The 21,925-nt window shown below is 37.1% G+C and overlaps 1 protein-coding gene and 1 long non-coding RNA gene across 5 annotated transcripts in view; one reads left to right on the forward strand and one right to left on the reverse strand.

Annotated features, from left to right (window-relative positions):
* NT5C2 (5'-nucleotidase, cytosolic II) overlaps positions 1 to 21,925 on the forward strand; it is a 119,244-nt gene that overhangs the window by 35,207 nt on the left and 62,112 nt on the right. The window contains exons 1-2 of one of the 4 annotated variants that reach the window (XM_019725033.3): positions 5,933 to 6,080; positions 19,863 to 19,982. In XM_019725033.3, coding sequence (XP_019580592.1) covers positions 19,882 to 19,982 — 101 coding nt within the window. In that variant the 5' untranslated portion in view covers positions 5,933 to 6,080; positions 19,863 to 19,881. Of the gene's footprint in view, positions 1 to 5,932; positions 6,121 to 19,862; positions 19,983 to 21,925 lie in introns of those variants that run through there. The other 3 variants (XM_019725032.3, XM_074339117.2, XM_019725034.3) reach the window with 3 other exon arrangements.
* On the reverse strand, positions 2,506 to 9,124 carry LOC141572897 (uncharacterized). The gene is made up of 2 exons (XR_012498443.2): positions 6,521 to 9,124; positions 2,506 to 5,775 (listed from the first exon to the last, which is right to left on the reverse strand). It is a non-coding gene; the product is annotated as an uncharacterized LOC141572897 (long non-coding RNA).

The raw sequence follows: 21,925 nt of genomic DNA on the forward strand, positions 1-21,925 counted from the left end.
AGTGTCTAATTTCCTAAACAGATGTTCAGCGACTCGGGGTAAAGTGCAGGTGGGGGATCAGTTGGTATCTCTGGTGTCTACCACCTGGCAGGTGTTCAATGACTAAAACGATTGTGATAAAGTTTGCAGATCTTGTCTCTTTCCTGTTGTAGAAACTCAATGGAAGTTTACAACAGGCACTTAAGAAATTTTTGCTTGATTCAAATGAATTAATTTTCATGAATGTATGAGGCAATTGATTGGTTGGTTCCATTCCATTCAGTTAAACTGCAGATCTGATCCCTGCCACTCTGCTTTATGCCTTCGGTTGCTCTCCATGGCGCTTCAGGTGAGGCTCTAGATCATTTACGCATATATGGTCTACAATACCCTGCAATGTCTACCTGCCTCCCTCCAGGACCACTTTTTTTGCCACTTTCTCCCTTTGTGTCTGGGCTTCTGACCATTCTGTAGATACTCAAGGCTTGTCCCTACGTTAGGGCCTTTGTACCTACTGGTCCCTCTTTCAGGAATTCTCCACTCCTCCAAGCAAACCCCTCGCTCACGTTTTACTTAAGTCCTACTCATGCTTCAGGTTTCAGCTTAGATGTTATTTCTTCAGGGAAATGTCTCCTGACCTTCTCCCTAACCCAAAACCTAGCCCCTATTTCATTCTCCCTCATAGCCTCTCTTACTTTTCCTGCTTATCACTTTCCAAAGTTGTAGTAGAGTAATTATTTGTTTATTGAAAGCCCATCTTCCAAGCAGTCAGAAACCTCCAGGAGGGCAGAAACTCATATCTCTATTGATCAGTGTTAGGCACATGGTAGGAGCTCAGTGCACATTTTTGAAGAGATGTAGGAGCTCCGAAACCTTTCGTGTATGTCCTCTCAAGTTGGACTAGATGTTTCTATTTAGACTAAATGTTTTCTGATTGTCTACTAGCATAGTGCCTGTATTGGCACTTATCACATTAAATGCTGACCCTATGCTGTTAGAGAAAGGATAAAAAAGAGACTTCTGAGATAGCAGGTTGGAACTAAGACAAAACACGTGCTGGCAGAAAGATTTTGGGGAAGCAGGAGGCTGTTTCTGGGCCTCAGGCTACAGTGTTGAGAAATGCCTGCATTTCTTTGAGTGCTTCTGCCAAGAAGCAGGAAACTGACAAGTGACCTGTAAATGCTGCTTACATTCTGGGTGACTTAGAATTTATGGTATTCCGGTCAAATAGTGTTGATCAGAGGGGTAGGATAGCCATGTGGGTGCTTGGGCAGGAAGTTCAGTGAGAGGCCATTGAAGACCGCAGTGGGGTGGCCTCTCTTGCCAACCATTGCCAGGTCCTTCAGGCACTGTTAAATGAGAGACCCCGAGCAAGCTGCTCACGGCCCCTCATTGCTTCTTGAGGCTCCCCAACCGTCTCTTTGAAGGTTGTTTCATAGTAGGCATGGCTTGTTTTACTCCTGAAAGTCATGCAGCCAAATATCCTGTCCTTTTGTTTCCTTTTACATTTTAAAAAATTAATTTTTGGTTACAAAAGCAATACATGAATACATTTATCTTCTAAAACATTAAAACTAAAGGTCATACTTGCTTTGAACATTATCACCAGTCTCGGTCCTTTACCCCTCTTTAGAGATACATAACTTCTTTTTTTTTTTTGCCCCTCTGCCATCTCCCCCCTGCCCTCCGCCCCCTCCCTGCGGTTCAAGCCGTTGTTTCGCAGTCTAGTTGTGTAGGACACAGCTCCCTGGCCCATGCTGGTCTTATGAGCCTTGCTCTCCCCCAGCAGCTCAAGGTAGCTCTCTCTGGCTGCCGGCCACTCATGGTAGCCCATGGCAGCACATAGCAGCCTGGCCACAGGCAGCTCATGGCGGCACATGGAAGCCTGTGGCAGCACACAGCAGCCCACACCAACCTCCGGCTGCTCATGGCAGCTCAGCTCCAGGGAGAGCTGTTGTTCACAATCTTAGCTGTAGAGGGTACAGCTCACTGGCCCATGTGGGAATCGAACCAGCCACCTCGGCCGTTAGGAGCACGGTGCTCCAACCACCTGAGCCACCGGGCCGGCCTAGAGATAACTTCTGATATGAGTTTGTCATGTTGTTCTATAATTTGTTTAAAAAATCTTTTGCAAACTTAATGTATGGTTGTCTGAGATTGGGCTGCTATAACAGAATGCTATAGGCTTGGTGGCTTATAAACAAAATAAATTTGTTTCTCACAGTTCCACATGTTGGGAAGTCCAAGAGCAAGTCTTCAGCAGATTTGGTGTCTGATGAAGGCCCACGTCCTCATTCAGAGACAGTCCTCTTCTCGCTGTGTCCTCACAGAGTGGAAGAGGTGAGAGGGAGCTCTCTGGGATCTCTTTTATAAGGACATTAATTCCATTTACGAGGGCTCTGCCCTCATGACCTAATCACCTTCCAAAGGCCCCATATCCAAATACGTTGGGGATTAGGTTTCAACATATGAATTTAGAGAGGACAGAGACATTGTCTATAGCAGTGATGACAGGAAATACTGGTATTTATGTCTGTATTTTGTTGCCACTTTTTATTTTGAAATAATTTTAGATTTACAGAAAACTTGCAAAGAGTACAGAATGTTTCAGGATACCCTTCACTCAGCCCCTCATAATGTTAACAGCTTACATAACCCTGGTGCCATGATTAAAACTAAGAAATTAACATTGGTACAATACTGTTAACTATAGATTTTATTAGAACTTCGCCAGTTTTTTCCACTAAGTCCTTTTTCTATTCCAGGATCCAATCCAGGATCCTACATTGCATTTAGTTGTCTGTTTCCTTGGTCTCCTCCAATCTGTGACAGTTCTCAGTCTTTCCTTGGCTTTCATGATCTTGACATTTCTGAAGAGTCCAGGTCAGGTATTTTGTAGAATATCCCTCAATTGGGATTTCTGATGAGTTTTCATGATTAGACTGAAGTTGTGAATTTTGGGGAAGAATTTTGAAAAAATTATAACATTAGAGGGTAGAAATGCTCCAGCAGAACACATATGAAAAAATCTTGGAAGTTGTAGTTGACTACAAGCTCAGTGTAGGTGCCAAGAACTTTATTGCGTGAATGCAAGGCAATAAGTCCTACAAAGAGGAAGCTACAGTCCTGCTTTGTTCTGATGATACCACAGACATTTAGTTCAATCTTGGGTGACATACTCTAAAAGAGCCAGAGGCAGATGGACTAGGTGTATGAGGAATATAAGCACAAAGACCTTTAAAACCAGGGCAAAGGAAGAACAATGGAAGGAATGGGAGATATTGGACTGGAATAATACCTTGGGCAGATGTATCTGAAAAGTAGAAGGTCAAGAGAGATTAGATCTGTTTGTTCTCTGAGGCTCCAAGGGATAGGACTTGGGCCAGAGGGTGGACGTTTCAGAAACACTTGAGAACTGGTCAGAACTGCTGAGACCTGATCAGAATTGCTGAGATCAAGGAATGCATTGTTCTGGAAATAGTGGGCTTTCTGTCTTCTTGCAGACGCAAGTTGGTGGTAAGGTGAGTGGGTGGGGTAGTCGATATAACCAACATTTATTGAATGCTATGTGCCAGGACTGTGCTGAGGACCTTACCTCTTTTTTTAAATACTTTTTTAATTTTTCAATTACAGTTGACATGCAATATTATATTAGTTTCAGGTATACAACACAGTGATTAGACAGTTATGTAACTTATGATCACCCCACTAAGTTTAGTACCCATCTGACACCATATATAGTTATTACAATATTATTGACTGTATTCCCTTTGCTGTACTTTATATCCCTGTGACTTTTTTTATGTATGTTAATTTGTACTTCTTAAACCCTTCCCCCTTTTCACCCATCCCTCAACCCTCTTCCCATCTGGCAATCATATTCTCTGTATGTATGAGTTTTTTGATTCATTTATTTTGTTTTTGGATTCCATATATAAAAGTGAAATCATACGGTATTTGTCTTTCTCTGGCTTATTTCACTTAGCAAAATACCCTCTAGGCCCATCCATGTCATTGCAAATGGTAAGATTTCATTCTTCTTTTTTTAAAAATTTTTATAGGGGAACAGTGTGTTTTTCCAGGACCCATCAGCTCCAAGTCAAGTTGTTTTCAACCTAGTTGTGGAGGGCACAGCTCACTGGCCCATGTGGGAATTGAACCAGTGACGCTGGTTCTGAGCCAACCGGCCACCCCTAAGATTTCATTCTTTGTAACAGCAGAGTAATATTCTATTGTATATATACCAAATCTTCTTTATCCATTTGTCTATCAATGGATACTTAGGTTGTTTCCATATCCTGGCTGTTGTAAATAATACTGCAATGAACATAGGGTGCATATGTCTTTTCGAGTTACTGTTTTGGGTTTCTTTGGATAAATACTCAGAAGTGGAATTGCTGGGTTATATGATAGTTCTATTTTTAATTTTTTGAGTAACCTCCATACTGTTTTCCATAGTGGCTGCACCACACCAATTTACAATCCCATCAACAGGCACGAGTGTTCCCTTTTCTCCACATCCTCTCCAATATTTGTTGTTTGTTGATGTATTGATGATAGCCATCCTAACAGGTGTACGGTGATATCTCATTGTGGTTTTTATTTGCATTTCCCTGATGATTAGTGATGTTGCATCTATATGGTCAATTAATCTATGACAAAGAAGGCAAGACTATACAGTAGGGCAAAGACAATTTCTTCAATAAATGTTGTTGGGGAAACTGGACAGACACATGCAAAAGAATGAAACTGGAGCACTTTCTTACACCATATACAAGAATAAACTCAGAATTGACCAAAGACTTAAATGTAAGACCTGAAAACATAAAGGAACCTAGAAGAAAACATAGGCAGTAAACTCTTTGACATTAGCTTTAGTAATATTTTTTGGGATATGTCTCCTTGGGAAAGGGGAAACAAAAGAAAAACTAAACAAATGGAACTACATCAAACTAAAAAGTTTTTTTTTTAATAAATTTTATTGGTAATACTGGGGAACTGTGTTTCTCTAGGGCCCATCAGCTCCAAGTTGTTGTCCTTCAGTCTAGTTGTGAAGGGCACAGTTCAGCTCCAAGTCCACTTGCTGTTTAGTTGCAGGGGGTGCAGCCCACCATCCCATGTGGGAGTTGAACTGGCAACTGTGTTGTTCAGAGCTCGAGCTCTAACCAACTGAGCCATCTGGCGCCCCAAACTAAAGTTTTTACACAGCAAAGGAAACAACCAACAAAACGAAAAGACAGCCCACTGAATGGAAGAAGATATTCGCCCATGATACATCTGATAAGGAGTTAATGTTCAAAAAATATAAGGAACTCATATAACTTATCACCAAAGCCAAGCAATCCTATTAAAAAATGAGCAGAAGACCCGAACAGACATTTCTCCAAAGAGGATGTACAGATGGCCAACAGACATATGCAAAGATGCTCAACTTCCCTCTATTATCTTATTTCATGCAGTCAACAGCCTCTGATGTAGATCCTTATTGTTATCTATCCCTGTATTATAGATGAGGGAACTGGGTACAGGGAGGTCAGATAATCCGCCCAACGTCAAACAATTTGTAAATGGTGGAACTGGGATTCCTACCCCTTTTGACACACTCCAAAGCCGATTCCTTTGGTCATCAAATGGGATTCAAGCGTGAGGTTCGTTAGACTAGAAGATTCTGTGACTGGGAAAGAGGATGTCCCCTCTCCCCAGTAAGCGGAAGCCTGGGAGCGTAGGCAGGCGGAGTAGGGGGACGAGGTAGTCGTGCTGCTGAAGGGCCCGAGCAGAAGGCCAAGGGATACAGACCTAAAGGACATGGAAGGGTTGTCAATGTGCGTCATCCTGTAGCTCGCCAACAACCGACGTGTTGTTGTTTGAAGATTCCCCTGACCCTCGCGAGGAAACGAGGCGCAGGCCCGCATCGCTGCTTCCCTCGGGCAGCACAGCCAGGGAGCGTCGCGGCGGCCGTGTTCTGCGGCGAAGCCGGGGAACGGAACAGCGCGCCCGTCCCTGGCCAGGCGCGAAGTGGGGGCGGTGCCCAAGCGAGGAGGGCTCGCGTCTAGGCGGCTGCGGCAGTTGCGCGCTGGGGTTGCTGCCGTGCGGCGGGACTGGTGAGTGCGGCAGAACCGGGGACCCGAGGCGAAAGAACGGGTGAGCGAGAGGGAGCAAGGGAGGGAGAAGGGTGCGCAACCGAGAGCGCGACACGGGGCAGGGGCAGCGCCTGAACCCCGTCCCGGCCCAGTCCGGGCCCCTGCGCCCTCAGGCCTCTCTCCGGCCGAGCGTTCGCCGTCGCGCCCCGGGACTACGCACCCGGGTCTCTGCGCGCTCCCCAACCCCAGATCGCCCTTGCCTCAGCGCATCCCCTTCCTCAGCGCCGCGGCGACGCTCCCGGCACCACGTCACGCTCGCGCCATTGTTTCCTCGCGGTCGGTTCGCTAAGACTCGCCTTAGCCTCGGAGCGCGGCCCTTCGCCTCCCGAGAGCCAGCCCCGCCGCGTTCTGCCCCCCCCCCCCCCCGCTTTTCTCTCTCGCTGGTGGCAGCCCCATCCCACCTCAGGGAGACACCCCTTTACTCAGTTCTGCCTGTTTTCCGGCCGACGCCTGGTGTGCTCCCGTCCGCACCCGAGGCCAGCCTTTCCGCCCCTCTTCATGGGGCTTCCCATCCCGTGCGCGTTCCCGGTCGACTCCGAGGGGCCAACGGCCGCTGGGGTAGGATGCACGGTTGACGGCGTTTTAGCAAGAACCACAAGAAGTTGCCAAATTGGCAGCTCGCGTGCCAGTTTCGTCGTTTGCATCACTTCCTGGAAAGCTCACATCGAATTGCAAAAGCCATGAAAACTTAACTTGGTATTTCTAAATGGCTCCCAAGTCAGGGGACAGCTGTTCAGTGGCGGTCGGTTCCTTTCCTGGAGACCCGTGAAGCCGGAGAGAACCGAGAGTGAGATGCAGATCAGAGGCCTGAACCATTAGTTGTAAGCACGATTTGGTGGTTTGACTACATACAGTAGGTTTCAGTGAAAAGCAAACGGTAGAGCTGGTGTCCGATTTAGTTTTCCCATGCTTTCGGCGTGAGGGCCGTTATGTTTGAGGGGTTACACTGTAAAGCACAGTGCTCTGCAACGACGAGTCACCATTTTAGGGGTGTGTGTGTGTATGTGTGTGCGTGCGTGTGCGTGCGCGCGCCTGTCCGGGTGCGGACAGGTTCTTCGCGAGGTCCGTACCCTTCATTGTATCGTTTAAGGCGGCCGATCCAAACTCTGCTAACTAATGTGAGAGTATTGAAAGTGCCATTTACCGTGGCAACTTAATATTGTTGAGGTCTTTTAAATGTTTATTGTGACATTTCAACAGTGGTTAGAATTTATCCTGATAAAGACGTCCAGGCCTGAAGAGGTTAATGAGTTCAGAAAGACACAGCTAGATAGTAATTAAAATCAGAACTCCGTGTACTGGGCTGATGGTAGCACACACAGACTTTATTTCTGAAATGCATTTCTATTGCTATATAAGCCACTACATTTCAGCAGTACAGGTTGCTGTATTACTCTCATTAATCCAGATTTTAGAGTTTAGTAATCACATAATCTGAAAAGGGAGAGGGCTGAAGGAGACGTTCTGCCAAGTTTCATTCTGTTGTAAAATTTGATTTCATTGTATGAAAATTTACAATCAGCTGAAAGTTCCCCCAGATTTATAATTGTTGGAAAATTTGTCTAGACACTATTTTCTTACTGTATTAAGCGTATTTGTCTAAAGAAAGCCAAGTTACATTGGAATGGTAAGGGGAGGGATGTTCATCCATCTGTTTCTAGGCTATTTCTGCTGTGCTATGGGAAAAGAAAGGAGCACACAAAACCTTTTGTTTTTCTACATGTCTTTTTGTTGCTTAACTCTCAAGCTTAATTCGATGACATACATAGTTAAAAAAAACCCCAACTTTATCATTATTTATGATTATGCTCTTTCTAGTTCTTATCTAAACATAGTTTTTATGTAGTTACACTTGCTGTGTTGATATTGTTATTAATTTTGCACTTACCCATATTTCTGGGGTGTCCATGTATCTGGAGAATGCATCTGCTTTTAATTTGTAGAGGCTCTGTAGCATGCTTTTATACCTAGTCGTCAGCAGTGCGTGGCATACAGGATCTCAGTAAATTTTTGTTGAATGAATGTAACCGTTTGAGCTGCTTGGACAACATCTATGAACACAATATGTTAAATATCACAAGGCATATGTTAGGTAACATGTGAATTGTAAAGGCAGGCAGTACTTTGAGCCAGGAGACCACATCGCATGTGTTTAAGGGCTTGGATTTTGGAGTCTGGGTTTGAGACCTGGCTTGCAACCCTGAAGAACTTAACCTTAGAGAGCTTCATTCAGTTTCTCTTAATGAAAAAGGGAAAAATAAACAAATTTCACAGGGCTGTATGGTTAAATGGGATAATTCCATTGAAGCAATATTGGCATACATTAAATTCTCTCTATACGTTAGCTATTACTATTTTTTGGTTCAGAGTGGAGAGATTACTGTAGGTTGATGGGATCAGGGAAGATATACAGAAGTTGACACTTCAGAGTAAGGAGAAGATACAAAAGTGAATATATTGAGGGTTTAATGGTAAAGGGTTTGGTAGAGCAATCATAGTATGAGATATAACTGGAGAGAGAAATTCTGATCAACTATTTACAAGCTATGCTACATGGATTTCTTTCAGGTAGAGCAGAATTAATGAAGTAAGACAACTCTTTATGAGTAGCTGGTGTTTGTTTTGTTTGTTTTTTAGGTTCAGACCTGAAAAAGTTCTTTGCTTTAAGGAAGTTGATAATTGCAAATTATTACGGAGTGGGAAGTTCCTTGTCATTTGACATAGGAAACCTTACATAACTTTTTACCTTTTGAAATTACTGTGTTCTTTATTGATTACCAAAGTTTGCAGTGGCTGGGTTTTTTTTTGTTTTTGTATTTAATGGAAAACAAATATAGCAGCAAACCAATAAAAATAGCAAAATTGCCAGCAGAACAGCAAAACTACCCCCTTTTTAGGCAGAATATAAAATCAGGAGGATTAAATTGACTTGGAGAGTGTTGAACTATTTGTTCCTACTTTTTGTATGTCTCTCTTAGTTGGGAAGCATTATCAAGAGTGTGAGATGAAAAAGTCTGCTATGTCAGGGTCTGCTTGGAAAGCGAAGACCGAAAATCTGGTGAATCAAGTAATGGCATATATATATATATATTTGTTGTAGTATGTTTCCATTTCAAATATCCACTGGGTATATGTTTTTAAAAGCTTCTTGATTCAGATTAAAGAGGTTTCTTCAATGTTTTTTAAATTTATTTTAAAATATGAACTATTTCAAACATACAGAAAATAATGTAATGGTCATCTAATTATAGACCATCATATTTAGTTTGTGTGCCCCTCATTTTCTAATTGTGTGGTCTCTCTTTTCAATATATATTTTTTAAAGGGATAAAATTACGGAGGTAGTTGAGGGCTGTATGAATCTTTTCTATCTTATTCCCCTCTCTTGCCCTAGCCTAGAAGTAAACACCATCATCAATCCGGCAATTATTATTCCCATAATATTTTTGTACATTTACTAATATGCATATATCCATAAAAGTACATATATTCTTGTTTAATATACATGTGATTCTGCAACTTGCTTTTTTGTTCAATATTGCTTTTGATATATATCCATGTTGGTAGATGTGTCTTTAGTTCATTCATTTTTATTGCTCTATACCATTCCATTTGATATGAATAAATCAGTTTGTTTATGGATATTTAGGTGTTTCTGACTTTTTTTCTATTCTTAGCAGTGCTTTAAGGTTCTTGGAAGTGTCATCTTGTTTACCTGTGAGTGAGAATTCCATGCCTAGGGGAATTCTTAGGTGTAGGGTTTGAGGCTCTTCAATTTTATTATGTTAATGCCAAATTGTTTTCCAAAATACTAAATACAAAATTCCTGTTAGCAGGTTGTGAGAGTTCCCATTTTGCCATATCCTTACAAACAGTGATACTGTCAGACTTTTAAATTTTAAATAAAACGAAATTTCATTTTAATTTGCTTTTCTCTGATTATAAGTGAAGTTGAACTTCTTTACATCCATTTATTATAAAGTTTCCTTTTCTGTAAATTGCTGTTTATATCCTTCATTCTTTTTTCTGATGGCTTATTGCTTTGCCGTCATTGGTTTGTAACTCTCTTTATATTTCATACTAATCCTCTCTCAGTTATGGTGTTGCAAATATCTTCTCATTGTATGTTTTTTTCTTTTTGTTGTGTAGAACTTTTACATTTTTATTTGAAAAATTTTAACCCTACAGAAACTGCAATAATAGTTAAGTGAATATAGTTACACCTTTCACCGGTTAATATTTGCCATTTTTTTCCTGAACCATTTAAAAGTAAGTTGCAGACATCATGACACTTCACCCCTCAATATCTACTTTCTACTTGAATATTCTAAGAACAAGGATGTCCTTCAAAATTACAATTATCACATTTAAAGTGGGTATAGCATTATTATCTAATATCCAGTACATGTTTAAAATTTTAACCAGTAATGGCCATCATAGCTATTCTCCAACCCCACCCCTGGTCCAGGATCTACTCAAAGATCATGAAATGCATTTAGTTGCCACATCCCTTTAGTTACTTTCAGTACACAATAAGTCCCCAGCTTTTTGTTAGTTTGCATAAAACTGATGTATTTGAAGAATCCCGGCCACTTTTGTAGAATGCCCCTCAATTTGGATTTGTCTAATCATTATTTCCTTGAGTTTCGATTCAGATTAAATGTCTCGGCAGGAATAAGCTTTAGATTTTAATACAGTCAACTTTGTCCACTTTTCCTTTGTGGTCTGTGCTGTCTTTTATCCAAGAAAGCTTTCATTACCTTGGTGTCATAAGGCCATTCATCTGTATTTTCTTCTAAAAGTTACATGATTTTGCTTTTCATATTTAGGTTTATAAATGGTGTTATTGTTTGCTTAGTTTACCGTTAATATGATGTTCAGTTAGCATTTGTGTTACACATTTTTTCCTATCATTGTGTTTGTCAGAAAAATTACTCTCTGTAAATTTGTAAGGACAGGACATCTCATCTTTTTATTATGCTCTAAATTTGGATCAGAACATTATAGAAAGTGAAAATTTAGAATTACCTGTTATAGTCTAAATGTTTTACACTACAGATTTCCATTATTCTACAGTATTTTGTCTAAAGTAATTTGACTACAAAGTTGAGTATTACGTAGATTTTACTAGTTATCCTTGAAAAATATTTGGCAAACTTTTTTTTAACTAGTCATGTTGAAATCTAGTTAGGCATTTGTGTATCTCTAGTATATGTTTTAGAGCTCCTAAGTAAACCAGCTAAAAGTGTACAGGTTGAAACAGTTCTCACATCCTGTATCAAAATGGTAAGAATTTTAAGACATATCTGTAAGAATTTAATTGGTATCATGCTATAAATAAATAAATAAATAAATAAATAAATACCAAGATGTAACTTGGAGAGTACATATTAAAAGCTTTCACAAATCTGAAGTCAGTAAATGCCATATTTTTAGCCTTGAATTATTTACTTTTGTAGTAGGTTTGATAAGATAATTTTATGTGGAACTAAGGAAACTTTAGGAAAAAAGAAACAAACCTATAGATGGTAGTAGATTCGATTTAGGATACTTTGACAGGAAAAAATGTGTAAAGTTGTATAGCCCTTGGCACTAATGGGTACTCTGAAGTTTTGACTCTGAAAGTAGAAAGGTATTATGATGTTCCTCCAAACGTAAAGTACTGCATTGTGCAGAGGCCACAGGTATCAAACACCGTGGGCTCTAGCATTATGGATAATAATTTATTAAGGAGTATGTGCCAGCCACTTTTCTTAGCATCTTGTACATATTAATGCACTGAAGCTGACCATTTTGGAATGGAAGAAACGAAAGTGATTGTATAATTAGTTCAGTTATAGAAGTCATGAGTGCTGGAGCTAAACTGTGTACCCATATAGTGTGGCTCCAGAATCTGCACACTTCACCATAAGTATAATTCTATAACTTTGGTCAAATTATTTAACTTCCCTGTGTTGTTTTCTTCTTTTGTATAATGAATATAATGGTACGTAATTCATACTGCTGTTGTGAGAAGTCAATTGAATAAAATATGTGTGGTGCTTACAATAACACATGAAAAAAAGTAACCACTCAATAAATGTTAGCTATTATGTTAGCCCTATGAAGGCATTGAACTCATGCATATCTCTGAATTTTTACCCAAAAAAATGGACTAAGCCATAAATGTGAGTTTATATTACAAAATGGTAGAACTATTGTGGTGATTATTTCTACCTTTCTATTTTTTTCTCTTTTTATTTTGTAAGAGGAAAGGTAACAGCTGAAACAAAGTTGAATGGTGAGCAGGAGCTCATTGGTAAGAGAATGAGTTCTTTGTGAAATAAAGCAGAATTTTTTTGCCTGCTTTTTAAAAGGATATTCAAGAATCATTACTAAAGGCTCAAAGTATGGGTATATATTGGTTGAACGTAAAAACTGTTTGGCTGTTACTGTTATGCTGTTGAAAGGCCTTAACTATAGCAATATTTTGAAGAACTAGACGGCATACTACATATCCTCAAGCCCAGTCTTTTAAAATGTTTTCTTTACATTATCTCTTATTCCTTTGTGTCAATAACCATGTTACTGAAGGTCTGGTATTACTCAAAATGGTCAGTTAGAAGCAACCTTAATATGCTGATGTGGAACAAATAGGTAGCATTTTGTGTGGTATGGCAGAGGTAATGGAATTCTAGGAGTAGAAGCAGTAGAACATTCAGAACAAAGTTCAGGTCTTTTATATATATTTTTGAAACATTAGGAATGTAGAAATAAATTTTTATTTTCCAGTTATAGTTTCAGACTAGAGATTGGAGCATGCTGTTGCTTAAAGAAGAAAAACAAATCGTCATGGCAACAAGTACTGCATTTCTCACTTGACAAGATCACTTCTCAGTTTTGTTATTTTCCATCGGTGAACAAGGAACCTTTTGTTCTAAGGCCCAATGTTGAAAGTTAGCAAAATATTACATTAATCAAGCCAAGAATCTTATGCATTTCTGAACCAAGAGTAAGATTTCACAAAGTTTCATTTAGAGCATTGAAAAGAACTTGTGCAATATTGTTGCATTTTCAAGCTTATACAGAATTAGCTTCTGAAAGGCATAGAGCTCAAGCGTAGACATTTATTTCTGCCTGTATGTATCAAGACTGTTGTTCAGGGAGCTGGGGATATAGAAGCAAACAAAATAAGTTTCACTCTCATGGCGCTTACATTTTAGAGAAAGGGACTGACTGAAGCAAAACTGTCAGATGTGTCTGGAAGTGTTAAGTGTGTAAAAAAGAAAAATACAGCAGGGTAAGAGGATAGCAAATGATATGTGTGGGTAGGTAAATGCGATTTTATTAGTTGGAATTTGTTAGGAATGTATGGTACTACTTGGGACAAATGAGGTGGAAAACTCTGAATAAGAATAGTGAAATGAAAAATACAAAAACTTCATCACGAACTGTTTAAAAGTATTTAAAATGATTTACTTGCTCATATGTCAAGAATTAGGGTTATCAAAGATTATGTATAAAATGTGCCTACTTAGTGTGTACCAGGCATATGGTTGGAGGACATAGCCTTTTTCCATAAAGTAAACTAGTTTAATATGTATAATATCCTATTAAAGTTGCATTTATGAAGGCTACAGTAAATTTCAGGTTGGTGAGAAAATTTGAAGAAACCATTCAAAATTATTTCCGTTTAAGTTGCAGAGCAGTGTTCATGTTCTTAGAATTTCTGATTATAAAACTTACAAATTCCAAGCTTTGTATTTCAAACACAAAATACATTCCAGTGAAGTTTAGTAAAACACTGAGTGTTCATATTTACTTAATGTTACCATTACCTTATTATCTGTATTGACACACTTATTCCATTGAAAAATGAATATTTGATTTAAACTGCCATGTGTGTTAAACACTTGCCTGATAGACCTGTGCTACATACTGTGTTAAGTGCGACTCACTTCTTTCCAAGTGAATTACTGACATGACCTGAAACATATATTTTAAATGGCTTTGCTAACCATGCTGCAGATTGTTAAACTAACCAGGCTGCAGATTGCTAACAAGGCTTACCCTACCAGTTTGAGTTGCTCTGTCCTGTTTTCAGCAGTTGCCTGGAAATGCTGAGACAGCTGGTTTCCCTTTTTTTATGGAAGGGTGATGTTAGTGGTGAAAGGAACTATGTATGTTTTGCCCATGAAGTGTTTTTAAAGTGGGAGACTACAGTATTCTAAAGGCTTGAGAGTTCATTTCAGTTGTTGCTCTTCAGGTACAACTACTCTGCAGGCTGTATATTTTATACTGAAATAAAAAATTATCTAACTGGGGCCAGCCCGGTGGCTCAGGCAGTTGGCGCTCCATGCTCCTAATTCCAAAGGCTGCCGGTTTGATTCCCACATGGGCCAGTGGGCTCTCAACCACAAGGTTGCCGGTTCAACTCCTCGAGTCTCACAAGGGATGGTGGGCTCCGCCCCCTGAAACTAAGATTGAACACGGCACCTTGAGCTGAGCTGCCGCTGAGCTTCCGGATAGCTCAGTTGGTTGGAGCGCGCCCTCTCAACCACAAGGTTGCCAGTTCGATTCCTTGACTCCCGTAACGGATGGTTGGCTGTGCCCCCTGCAACTAGCAACTAGCAACGGGCAACTGGACCTGGAGCTGAGCTGCGCCCTCCACAACTAAGACTGAAAGGACAACAACTTGAAGCTGAACGGCACACCCTCCACAACTAAGATTGAAAGACAACAACTTGACTTGAAAAAAAGTCCTGGAAGTGCACACTGTTCCCCAATAAAGTCCTGTTCCCCTTCCCCAATAAAATCTTAAAAAAAGAAAAAAATTATCTAACTGTACCACTTTGTTTGAAAGGAATTAAATTTGAGCTTTTTCTTCAGTATTAGTTGCTGCTATACCTTACTGAAAAAATTACTCTTCAGCTTGACACTGTAAACAGGTGACAAATGAAATGTTTACCTATTTATTGGAGCTCTGTTTTTTTGGCCAGATTATAATATGTTTAATTTTATTGTCACTATTGAAATATAGTTAAGCATTAGATAGACTGATTCTGGATAGAGTTCAAAAGTCTGTCATAGTAACGTTAAAATATTAGGTAAGCTCATAGGAAAACTGTCACACAGAAATTGTTTGAAGATAATGATTTAAGCAAATCTCACCCTTTTACCTTCACGTAACTGTATAGACTTCATGGCAGATTTTATCCCCATAGTAGTGATAATATGGTTATTTAATTATTTGTGTTTACATTTTTAGTTGAGTAAAGATTTGTGTGACCTTTGATGAGACTCTAAGTTGAATTTTTAAAATGAGTTTTGTTTAGTCCATGAGTGATCCAGAAAAGTGCTTTGAATTTTTCCTGTAAATAATTTGAAGTAATAAAAGTATAAAAATTTTTGGGGGAAATCTTTTCTTAGTGTATCTAATTTGTTAGGAAAGAAGGAAAAAAAGCCGGACTTTTAAAAAACAGTTTTATTGAAGTATAAATATATACAACAATCTGCACATATTTTGACGTGTATACTGGGGGTGCCAAAAAAAGTATACAAATTTTAAGAAAGGAAAAAATATTAAAATTGTAATAGTCAATATATACTGGTAACAAAAGATGAATACAAGTCACGTGTATACATTTTTTGGCACCCTCTGTATTTTGGGGCTCAGTTGTTGGGTGCATGTATGTTTATAATTGCTGTCTTGTTGGCAAATTGACCCTTTTGTCAATATGTAACGCATTCCTTTGTTTCTTGTAACAGTTTTTGATTTAAAAGTCAATTTGTATCTGATGTATGGCCATTTCACTTATATTTGGTCATTATTTTCATAGAATATTTTTTCTTTATAATTTCAATTTCAGTTTGTTTCTTTGAATCTAAAGTGAGTCTCTTGTAGACAGTGTATTGTTGGAATATCTTTTTAATCCTTTCTGTCAACTTCTGCCTTCTGATGGGAGAGTTTAAACCATTTACATTTAAAGTAATTACCGATAAGGAAGGAGTTATTTTTGCCATTTTGCTATTTGCTTTCTATGTGCCATTTTTTTGATCCCTCATTTCCTCTATTACTACTACTTTTTGTGTTTAGTTGATGTTTTTAGTGAACTGTTAAGAATCTTATACTACTATACTTCTATTTTGTCCCTACTCATTTTTGGGCTATTGTTGTCATACATTTTACTTCTACATACGTTATAAATCTCACAATACATGGTTGTTTTGTTTCAAACAGTTTTCTTTTTAAAAGATTTAATAGTAGGAAAAATATTTTATGTTTATCCATTCCTTTGTATAGATTGATTTCCAGCTGGTATTATTTTCCTCTTGCTCGAATGACTTCCTTTAAAATTTCTTTTAGTCTACTGGTGATGAAGTCTCAGTTTTTGTATGTCTGAAAAAGTATTTTATCTTTATTCCTGAAAGGTATTTTTGCCAGGTAAAGAATTCTAGATTGACACTTTTTTCTTTTAGTATTTTAAAGATGTTTTTCCACTTTCCTCTAGCTTCACTGCTTCAGATGAGAAATCTGCTTTTTTCTTCTCTATGTTATATATCTTTTCTAGCCTTTTTTAGTTGGAAATTCATATTTTATTTAATTTTTCTTGAGTATTTGACTACTTCTTTAGTAAGAATTTTCCTTACCCTGTGATTTTTTAATAAATTTATTGGGGTAACATTTGTTAACATTATATAAATTTCAGATATACAGCTTTATAATATAACATCTGTACACTCCATTGTGTACACTACCTGCTTGTTAATATTTTCTCTTTATCACTCTTTTTAAGGAATTTGATTTTGATGTCTTGGTATAATTTTCTTGTTTCTTGTGCTTGGGGTTTGCTTAGTTTTCTTGGATTTGTGGATTTATCATTTTCATTAAATTTGAAAATTTCACTCGCTGTTTCTTTAAAGTTTTTTCTGTCTTCTCTTTCTTTTTTCCTTTGTGACTTCCAATTACATGTATATTAAGCTGCTTGAAACCATTGCACAGCTCACTGGTGCTCTGTTGATTTTTTTTAGTCTTTTTAAAATTTTAGTTTGGTTAGCTTCTATTGCTATGTCTTCAGGTTCACTAATCTTTAATCTGCCGTTGATCCAATCCAGCGTATTTTTCTTGTCAGATGTTGTGGTTGTCATTTTTAGATGTTTGATTTGAGTCTTTTTTTTAAATCTTTCATGCTTGTACTTATCATTTTCAGTTCTGTAGTTTTGGGGACACATGAAATATATTCAATTATAAATTGTGTATTAAATGATGTATTATTGAATTACGTATATATTGAATTTTATTCAATTATAATAACATGCTTGAATGTTAATTCTATCATCTGTGACATTTATGGGTTTATTTATCATTATGGATCATATTTTCTGTTTCTTTGGATGCTGCTAATTTTTTATTGGACGCCAAACATAAATTTTACCTTCTTGGATGCTGGATATTTATGTATTCCTATGAATATTCTTGAGCTTTGTTTTTTGACAGGGTTAAATTCCTTGGAAGCAGTTTGATCCTTTCAGGTTTTGCTTTTAAGCTTTGGTAGGCAGGACTAGAGCAGTTTTTAGTTTAGATAATATTGCCCTACTGCAGTCACAAAACCCTCCCAAGTGTTTTACCTAATACTATGTAAATGTTGAGGTTTTCCATTCTGGCTGTTTTGGGCAGGAACTATTCCCAGCCTGTGTGAGCTTCGGGGATTGTTCCTTTATACCTTTCGGCTGGTTCTTTTTCAGGCCTCAGGTGGTTTCCTCATCCATATGTGTGCTAATAGTATGTGAATAAGATTAGAGAGTTCACCCTGTGCAGATCTCCGTAATTTTTAAAAGTAAAAAGAGGTAGACTTTTGTGAATACTGTTTGAGATTTTAAAAAATTTGAATGTGCCTAAGAATGTGTAACAATAAATAAACAAGTTTTATTTCCTATGCTTTATGTACTATAATTGCAGTAGAACTCAAATTGAAGTCCTTTAATAGCATTCTGATATCTCCTAATTCATCATAGAATACAGATTTCATTTCTGAGTCTTATTTAAATTTATGTAAGATATAGTCCTGTTCCTCACCTCCACCAAAAAAAGAAAAGAAAAAGATCATTGAAGTTCCGTTGTAATTCTCTGTTTTTAAATTTTCTTTTTTTGTCCACAAAATAATCTTGATTTGCTATATGAATTTTTTAAAAATAAAACCCTCATAGTAGATCCAAATTGTAATAGTTCAGCAAATAACTTCTCTCAAGTTAATTTTATACTTTAATAAGATTTTAACTAGACTCTTTTGTAAGCATCAATGCTTTTATTCTATAAAGTATTTGGAAATCTTGATTACTTAAAAATTATTGCAGACCTAAGTATTAGGTTGATGCAAAAGTAATTGTGATTTAAAAGGTTAAAAACAGTTACAAAAACCGCAGTTACTTTTGCACCAACCTAATATATATCCAAAAGAATTGGAAACTGGTACATTGTACGTACAGGTTCATAGCAGCACTATTTATAATAGGCAAAAGGTGGAAATAATCTTAATGTCCATCAGCAGATGAATGGATAACAAATTGTGGTATATACATACAGAGGAATAGTTATTATCCAGGCATTAAAAGGAATGAAGTATGTGAGGCGTAGTACAACATAGATGAAACTTGAAAATATGCTAAGTGAAAGAAGCCAAATGCAAAAGGTTACGTATTATATGGTTCTGTTTACATTAAATTTCCAGAATAGATAAATCCATAGAGGCAGAACCTAGATTGGTGGTTGCCAGGGGCTGGGGACTGGGGATAATGGGGAGAACTTAATGGGTAAGGGGTTCTACTTTGTAGTGATGGAAATATTTTGAAACTAATAGAGGTGGTGGTTACATAACATTATGAATGTACTAAATGCCACTGACTTATACACTTTAAAATGATTAATTTTTGTATGTGAATTTCACCTCCGTAAATTATTTAAAAGCTGCAGAGATGATTTATTTAAAAATTTACTTAATGTCATAAATGATGTTAACATTTTCAAAATTAGAAATAAGTTAGGTTGCAGATGTTTTCACATTGGTATTTTAATAAAATGTTAAATTTCTTAACTCTAAAAGGATATTTTTAATCCTTATTTAAAACTACTTACAGACGAAAACCTCAAAAATAGAAGTGAAACCTAGAACAATTCCATGTTCAGGTACTCCAGGTAGACACTTAGCAGCTCGCCTCCTTTTCGATGTTTACTGTAATGAGATGAAGAGTTTTAGTTTATTCTAGTCCATAGTCTTTTATACCAGAAAGGCTGAAAGATAATATTTTATATAAAAATATAAAAGCATTATATATAGAAAGCAAACATTACTTACTTTTGTACCACCGTTGATTGAAGTTAGTATGTTGATCAGAATTAAAAAATTGTTTACTTTACACATTTTGAAACGTTAACTGAAAATTATGTATTTCCATAAATCTGTGGTCTCAGTCTCTTTTCTAGAACCAGGATTAAAGTTATTATTGGCAGTCATGCTTAATTATTTGGAAGAGATACACATGATCTTTCTGGATAGAAGTTGTCATATGAAATTATTTTCCTAAAGTCACATAGTTTAGAAGTGTCAGTATATCTTCCATAAATTTATCATATTCAATATATTTAAATAGATAATTATATCAGGCAATTGGCAAGCTAGAGTTTTTCTAATTTTTAAAAACATCAGATCTCAGCATACAGATACCAATATTAAGCTGCTAAATTACAGTACTGATTTTCTTTTCTAGAATTCAACGTACAATTAAAATGACAACCTCCTGGAGTGATCGGTTACAAAATGCAGCAGATATGCCTGCTAACATGGATAAGCATGCTCTGAAGAAGTATCGGCGAGAAGCCTATCATCGGTGAGTATTTTGTCTATTGAGTCTTCAAAACAGCTCTGTAAAGTGAGTACGTATCATCTTCATTTTACAGATGATGAAATTAATGTACAGAGGTTAGGACAAATTACCTACATCATCTAGTTAGTTTATAGTTCAAACCCAGTCCAAAGTCCAGACTTTTAACCACTCGTGCATTATACTGCTGCTGACTTTTATTTAAAATTTCTCACTGCTGCTTATTAATAAAAGCCCTTAAGAGTAGAAAGTTTTCAGCTGCTACAAAATTTCACCTTAATAAGAATGAAATTCTCAATTGACATTTACCACAAACTCATTATAATCTTTAAAAGATTTTTAAAATTGTATCTACTTGCTACTGTGTGTTAGATTGAATGTGGGTTACTCTGGGTATTAGCAACATTTTCTTATGTTGATACAAGACTTCAAAATTTTCTCTTAAGTCATTTTTCTTTATTAAACATTCTTTTCAATTATGTCTTTTCAATTTATTTGCCACTTTTAATAGATTCAATTAAATGGCTGCTTCTACCTAAATCTTAAGTAGCTAAGATACTTAGAAGTAGGTACTGCATTTAGGAATCATTTGTTTTTAGACAGAAGTTAGAAGTTTATACTTTCTGTGAATTTATAGGATAGAAAGATCTGGGTTCTACTAGAACGATCTCTGCCTCCCATTCTAAGGAAAGTCAGGAATAAATAGAAGTGGTGGTGTGTTGGTAGTGCTAAAAAGTTGCATGGAAACTCCAGGAAGTCTACAACTCATAATTATTCATTTGTTGTGGGACTAGAGGAAAGAGGAAATGTTACTTTTAAAATTTTTTAAATATTTCTGGAAAAATGTCTAAACTTGTTTATACAGGTAAGTTAAAATAATTCTGACAAAAAGACAATTCTGATTCCATTCTTCTCTGTATAGAAAGCTAGGTCAGAATTAGGTAACATTTTGGTATTTTAGAAGAGTTAATATTTTGAAGAAAATAGTTACTTGGTATTGAATGTTTTAAAAGTTAACTGTTGTATCAATAGTTGGTTTTTAAAGTAGTCTGGTGACATTTGCCTGACTTACTAGCTTTTTAAAAATTTACTGCAATATTTATTAATGTCTACATTATGAAAAAAATAATGTAATATAGGGACAAACTTTGTAAGTACTACTTGTGCTATATAATAATCTCTTGAAAGCTTATATCAAGAGATAGTTCAAGATGAAAAATTAAAAACCAACTTTAATCTGTGTCACATTCTTAAAAGGATGCAAATAGTGAACTCTGAACGTCCCAAAATGTGCTAACTTTTGTACTCTGAGAGTTTAAAACATGGGTACTGCCCTTTCCAAATTCCAAATCTTTAATTCTGCTGTTTCTTTTTGCTTGTTATATTCATTGGAAATGTTCATAACTCCTATATTCTTAATTTGGTTTGGTCAAAGTGGTTTTATGTTTTCTTAGCATCCAAAACAATGTCAAGTATTTGTTGAATGGGCTCAACAACAGCTTTATGCAGTGGAAACCATCGGCTTAATCCAATGCATATTTATGTTTTATATACTCTGGAAGCTCAAGAATGTGACCTAAATTAAACATGTGGGCTTACAACATACATCTCTTGGCAAGGTAGAAGCCCCAGTCCATCCCACTGTAAGCAGTATACCCATTTACTTTGTTTTATAGCCTCCACAGTTTTCTGTTTTGATCACTTAGTGGCGCAAATCTACCAGGGAAAGAAAAATAAGATATATTTATGGTAGTGCTATGCTTCAAGGTGCCAAACAATTTAATATATATTGAGTTTCCTACATAATTTTAATAATCAAGATCTACAGGAAATGCAAGCAACTGATTTTATCTACATTAAAAATGTAAAAATCTAAGAGTCAGATGCAGACTATATTTATGATACATTGGACATAGGAACATTAATGAAGATGACAAAATACAAAATTA

Source organism: Rhinolophus sinicus, chromosome 15 (assembly GCF_057876585.1).
Source record: "Rhinolophus sinicus isolate RSI-liver-muscle chromosome 15, RSI-T2T, whole genome shotgun sequence".
Taxonomy (NCBI): Eukaryota; Metazoa; Chordata; class Mammalia; order Chiroptera; family Rhinolophidae; genus Rhinolophus; species Rhinolophus sinicus.